The sequence below is a fragment of the Montipora capricornis genome, chromosome 3, assembly GCF_036669925.1.
Source record: "Montipora capricornis isolate CH-2021 chromosome 3, ASM3666992v2, whole genome shotgun sequence".
In the NCBI taxonomy this organism is placed as follows: Eukaryota; Metazoa; Cnidaria; class Anthozoa; order Scleractinia; family Acroporidae; genus Montipora; species Montipora capricornis.
Genome location: NC_090885.1, coordinates 71,131,876 through 71,138,515, shown reverse-complemented (window position 1 = coordinate 71,138,515; position 6,640 = coordinate 71,131,876). Strand labels below are relative to the sequence as shown.

Sequence of the window (6,640 nt, the reverse complement as noted above, 5' to 3'; positions counted from 1 at the left end):
ATTGTCATTTCAAAGTAAAATTGTGCAGAGATTTTTAACATTATCTTTATTTCCCATCTAGGTTGATATTTTGTGTCATATGGGAGCTAGAGGACAATTATCTGGCCTGGATCAAGGAAACACCTCTTGAAGGTAGTACAGAAGCAATTTTTTAGATCTTAACCTTGTTGGGACCATCTCTTTGACAAGGCAGTTCTCCCCATACATTGAATACAAGCAACAGGAATGATACTTGTTCCCGCTGTGGAGCAGTGGTGCAGGCAAAGTTCGGTAATTATTGAGTAACTGAGTCTTATGCATCAAGTGGTCCAGGTATATAGAGAGAGATGTTACATGGTGGTGAGAAGATATGAATTTGTATGTTTGAATGACAAACAATATCATCAATGAGTAGATAGTGTTCTTGCCAAAAGAATGTAAAATTCACATCTTTGAGCTAACATGTCATAACAATAATTATTATCATTCCTTTCTTTTTATGGTATACAGGCTTTAATTAACAAAAAGGGCGGGAATCGTGACGTCATTGCTCAATATGACCACTTGTGTTAATACATACGAAAATACGCTGTTTGGTTCCTGGGTGTAGTGGTCATATTGATTCTACGAGTGTCTCATTTTCTGGTTCTGGCAAACACTCCCGTCCATATAATAAACACCTTTTCCTGGAATGAAAGTGGCTCAAACCAGTTTCACCAATTTGGAGGGGAATTGCCTCATTAGATGGATTAATTCTACCAACACTGTTTTAGGTAACGACATGTTATGTTACCCAAATAATAAACACCAGTAATTATTGCTTAACAAGGTACACTCATTAACATCACATTAAAGGTCACCATGGCAATAAAATAGCCTTCTAAAAGGCCCTTTTTTCTATCCTTAATTTTTAAAACTAAAAAAATGATCTCAGTGGCCCCAATTTTTATTGCTAGAAAGTTATTTCCCCACTAAGGAAAAACACTCTCTGTGAAGCGCAAAAAAACATTTGGAGTAGATTCAGAGCATGTTTAAAATGTTCCAATTGTGAAGTTATGTAACAGCTGGTCTTGGCCATTTAAAAGGTGAATTGTGTTTTTTCCACGAGACAAATCACCAATAAATTTTATTTTTATGTGGTTAACTCAATCAGTTTTGATAGCTATATCTGCTGGATAGGTCTTTGTCCAGTGGATAGTGCTATCTCTTGGATAACCAAGTCCTGGTCTTCCCACATGGTGCCAGCTATCTGGGGGGTGCTAACACCATTTTTAAGGTTTTCCAATATTGGTTTTGCTATTGAGCAAAACATTGACAGCTGAAAGTACCTGATGAACTTAAAGGAAACCTCCACTCCTACTAAAGAATAACATAAAACAAGAGGAACTATATGTAAAGCAATCAAATTTTTCTGAAATGTTTCGATAGCAGCATTTTTTTAGAACAATTGTGACTTGTTATGGTTGTTGTGTTAGACTGACACAAAGCATAGGTTTTAGCCAGGGTGAAAACATTGTAAGGAAAAATTTAATGGTTGAGTACATGTATTTCAAACTTTTCTTGACAGGTGCCCTATCTCATCCACTTATTCAGCCAGCAAATTTGCGTTGCATGTGAGTGAAAGAACTAGAGAGAGTATATCGTTTTGAACAATAATAATAATTGATAATATTGTTGGGAAAATGAATGCCTTGGTGGCATTCAGGGTGAGTTCAGGGTGAAATGATAAAACGGAATGTTTGAAGTGTCTTTATAAACTGAGTAGAAAATCGTAATACAGAGTATGCTTAATGAGTTGCTGGAGAGATACCATGTTCATCATATTTCCTGTTCAATGTATGGCCAGAGTGCAAAGTGCAAGGCCCTTATTATATTACAAAATTGAGTTAAAGGAAACAAAGTGCTGTAACGTCAGTATTTAGTATCTTTTGCCTAAGAGAAAAGTTTAGTAATCATAAATTATCATTTTGTTCGCAGAACAAAGTATAGGATTCGGCTATGAATGTTTATTTGTGTGGGGGGTGCGGGGGGCGTCTTGATCATATGATAAATGATCGCTCTAACAGGAGAAACGTTCAGGATTACGCGATCTGTGGGGAAGTTTTTGACAGGTGTTGAAGAAAGGAGCGAGCCTTGATCGTTCGGCGAAGAAAGGGGAAAATAGCTAATACTGTAGTGTCGAGTGTCTGTACGGGGGGGGGGGGGTGGGGGGGGGAAGTACTAACAAAAAAATAATTCGGGGAGGCTCTGTCCCGAGGTCCCCCCAAAAGGGTACCTTTTTTACGCTTCAGGTATATGAAAGGGACGGGATTTCACTAGTCGAAGTATATGAAAGGGTAGGGAAATCTGTCATTTAGGTATTGAAAAGGTCTTTCATTAAAATATTTCGACCACACATACCTACCACGGTGATCTGGTGACGTAATTCGGAGGACTGGGAAGAAAAAAACGCCGTATCCCACAACCGCGCGCGGCCGTGAATATTATTTTCGAAGGCGAGGTTAGATCTCGTCGGTTCTACGTGAATGTTCATATAATAACAGGAAATGTTGGAGACACGGAATAATCTGTTGAGTTTTGGCGATGGAAATACTGCAGGAATTTTGGAAACAAGACCTAAGGCCGCGCGTGGTTGTGGGCTACGGCGTTCAAATGTTTCTTCCCAGTCCTCCAAATTACGTCACCAGATCACCTGGTTATGACTGAGGGCTAGAAAGGGGATGCAGTGTTCTTAAGTAGGTTTGTGAAAGGGGTACTATTTTCCAAGGGAAGGTATACTAAAGGGGTACCATTTATCAATGGAAGGTATACGAATGGGGTATCTTTTCTGCCAAAAATGGTATATGAAAGGGTAAGGGGTCGGCGCCTCCCCGTAGAGGCCATTTTAGGGAGTACCCCGCCCCCCTCCCCACCGGGGTCTGTACCTTCTTCTTGACGGAAAGTCCTGCTTTAAAAGTTTTGGACGTGTAGTTTTGACAAATCTCCTTGTTGAGTTCTGGCAAGTTGGTGTGTAGTCCACGTCGCTTTTGTAGTTTTCTCAAGCATTGTTTACAGATGATGTTAGATACACAGTAAATTGTAAGGAGAGAATTTCCTCGTCTGCATTATATTTTTTCTTTGCCTTGCACGAAATTGCTGTCCCCCGGCTTTTCGATTGACGAAAAACAGAACAAACAATCGCACATGTTTAGATTTGCTGCTAAATTTAGAGTGTATAGATCACCGCACACATTTTCAGATCAGTTTTTGATAACAACCAATCAGAATTTACTCAAGGAATGCCAACAGTGAGGCGGCCAATCACAGTCCTTTTCCAAGATCTTGAGAAACCAGAATACGATTAGCAATCGCGTTACGCAGACGTCCCTTTTCCGCGTGCAGCAAGGAAATAGGAGACGTCTGCACGCACGCTACAAAAAAAGCAGCCAGAGGATAGGCCACCTTAATAAATCTTTGTCATCACATAAATATACATGTACCTGTTTAAGCATATGCTGTATGTAAAAAATGTAAAATAAATATTCACTTCACTAGGGATTCTTTGATACTGCTCGGCTGGAATTGGGAGAGCACAACATTAATGTCCAGATGGTGTGTCCTGGTCCAGTTGAATCAAACATCCTTGATCATGTTTTAACGAGGGACATGAATTTGGTAAGAAAACAAGGTGTTTTTTACACATTGTTTGCTGATTACGTTTTACGGATTTAACAGCCAAGAACTTCAAATTTGCCAGAATGAATTTCCAAATCACAATAACATGGAATCATACATGTATGAAATTGTAGAGCTATATGACAAATGAAACACTTCGTTTTGGGACCTGGATTAGAGAGCTAGCTGACCAATATTTCCTGTGGCTCATTGGTTAGAGGGAAGAGGTTTGACCTGCGACTATTTTTTCCATTTGATTGTCCAAATGTGTTAGTTATTGTGCAGAAAGCGCACGAAACGATTACAAGTATTCCGCGACATTGTACAGTTAGTTATTGTACAGTAAAGAACCGGTTTAACTAGTTTAGGTGCTGACGTTTGCCCCGCCCTTGTCACGTACAAATCTGTCACACGTTCTCGATTGTTTACAATTCACTTGCTCAATATTTAGTTCCCATAAGTTGGATAATAAATAGCTTATTAAATGTTTTGGTGTGCAGTATCGCTGAGTGTTTCTACTCGTTGCTTGCATTTTGACTCGCCATAGCGGGCTCGTCAAAATACAGCAGAACTCGTGAAAGTACTCAGCGATACTACGCACCAACACATCTCATAAGATAAATGCACTGTCCCTCTGCCAATCCATCCTCTTCCAAACGACTAACATATCTATCTTCCAAATCATAGATGATCAGATAAACAATGAATTGTTCTTTAAAGCAAAGTGCACATGTTTTCATTTCAAACAAGACGCTCTTTAAGCGTTTACTCGGAATACCATTTTGCGCAGAAGTAGGGTGATACATTTTGTTCGGTTAGAAGCAAACTAGAAGGATTGAATAGACTTAAGCGGAGCTCTTCTTTTGATATTCAACTTTGGTAAGTACAGAAGGAAAGAAGTAAATATTTCTGCAGCGAATTGAAGTCTAGATGGCTCGTTCATATTAAGCAACGGATATGAAACGTATCGGTGAACATCGTTTAGTGTTTACATATAGATCAATGGGTAATCAGTCTATTAGAGTGATTTGATTTACGGTGACCTTCCTCTTTGGTAGGTAACATGAAGACCGTGAAACTATCAATTAAAAGAAAAAAACTAACATCCGCAGATGATACTCGCACAAAGTTTTGTTGTTGTTTGCATAAAGTAGTTACGTTGTAGAGGGAGGTGACATGTATTTCTCCAAGTGGTCCAGTGCATCGCTTTTTAGCCAATGAAATCACCGCTTCGTAATTCTATTGTCCATTTTGCTGCACCGAACAAGTAAACATGAGCCACTGAAGAACTTCCAACAAGAAAAAAATTGTCTCATACCTCATTAGTAGCTCAATTAGCATTCTGACAAGCCTCGCATTTTTTTGTTCTTGCAGACCTTAAAAGAAATTCCCTCATTCTCTGGTTTCTGGAAAGCTGTAAAAGCATTTAAAAAAATGCCCACTGAGCGCTGTGCAAAGTTGATGGTGGTAGGCATGGCAAATAACTTGGATGAATTGTGGATAGCAGAATACCCAGTTCTTTTGGCTTACTATATGAACCAATATCTTCCAAACCTGACCAGATGGTATGTTTTGATTGGTAGAAATTGTTCGAAATATTTAACGGTGAAATACCTTCTAATTAAAAAGATACTTTTGGATAATGTGGAATTTGGAAAAAAAACGATTTGAGGAAGAAAAGGTTTTTCAATATTTCCTCGCCTCCAATTTGTGCCATTTTGTAAATGTTTCGGTAGTCTTATACAGTGAGATTAAATCTTTCTCTCTCTCTCTCTTTTTTTTTCTCTCTCTCTAGGTTATCCAAGAAATATTCATTAGACATGATGAAGGCAATGATGAACGTGACATCTGAATAGAGAGATGTTTAACTGGAGCGGCTTTCAATTGAGTGTCGAACGTAATTAGCGAATTGCTTTGGTTTCAGTGATTGGTTCAAAGTTCTCGCGCCATTTTTTCAACCAATCAGAAGTGAAACCAAAACCAATGGTGGCTTGCGCGTGCACATTTTCCCGCGCTTTGTGTCGGCTACATGTAATTCGAGTTGGTTTACTGGATTTGGTTTTGGTTGCCTGGTTCGTTGGTTTGCTTTGATCGGGCTTCGAAGAGTCTCTTGCAGCCGAGCTTAGTGGTGGAGCACCCGTAAAATATTCATTTAAATGGTACTATGATCAAAAATCAAATCTTTTTTCTTTGGATTTCAAAACTAGAGCGGTTTTCAATTGAGTGTCGAAAGTAATTAGCGAATTGCTTTGGTTTATGATTACTTCACTTGGTGATTGGTTCAAAGTTCTCGCGCCACTTTTTCAACCAATCAGAAGTGAAACCAAAACCAATCGTGGCTTGCGCGTGCACATTTTCCCGCGCTTTGTGTCGGCTACATGTAATTCGAGTTGGTTTACTGGATTTTCTCCGTCCTTTTTGATTGGCCAAAGTAATTACTTTGGTTTTGGTTTTACGACACTCTATTGAAACTCGCTCTATCTTAATTAAACACTTTGTTACCCAAGTTTTAGGCCTTAATTTTAAAAAGACACTTGCTTACTTTTACTGGAATTTTCATATTTTATAGTCCGCCATTACTAATTGAACTCTCTTGAGAGAGCTGGATCGAAGAGAAAATGACGTCAAAGGCTCACTAGTTTAGAATGCAATGCGTTTGTACACGGTTGAATTAATATATGCAGCACGGGAGTTTCGGGCTTTCACACTTTTAAACTCGTGTTTTGCCAACTTTTCTCGAGACAGGTGTTACGATAATCATATAGTGTGTTTTCACTCACGTGATCAGTAACCTTGTTTCTCTACCGAAACAAAAGAAAACGTTTGCATGATAATTATGGTCGCCGTTCCATTGTTTAGGGACACCAACATGGCTACCGTGAAGTCACGTGAAAACCCTCTATAGTATCAACCAGCTTTATCATTATTTCATGACACTGACAGTTGGAAAGGGATTCAGGGAATTGAACATTTTTCTTTTAAAACGCAACCCAGCTATTCGGACTCG

The 6,640-nt window shown here is 39.0% G+C and overlaps 1 protein-coding gene across 1 annotated transcript in view; it reads left to right on the top strand.

The window, feature by feature from the left end:
- The window catches only part of LOC138040774 (dynactin subunit 1-like), a 23,683-nt gene that overhangs the window by 15,641 nt on the left and 1,402 nt on the right, over positions 1-6,640 (top strand). The window contains exons 10-14 of the mRNA XM_068886446.1: positions 753-808; positions 1,547-1,592; positions 3,514-3,633; positions 5,008-5,198; positions 5,429-6,640. The exon at positions 5,429-6,640 is cut by the window's right edge and continues 1,402 nt beyond it. Of these exons, the coding sequence (XP_068742547.1) occupies positions 753-808; positions 1,547-1,592; positions 3,514-3,633; positions 5,008-5,198; positions 5,429-5,489 (474 nt within the window). The 3' untranslated portion in view covers positions 5,490-6,640. The remainder of the gene's footprint in view (positions 1-752; positions 809-1,546; positions 1,593-3,513; positions 3,634-5,007; positions 5,199-5,428) is intronic.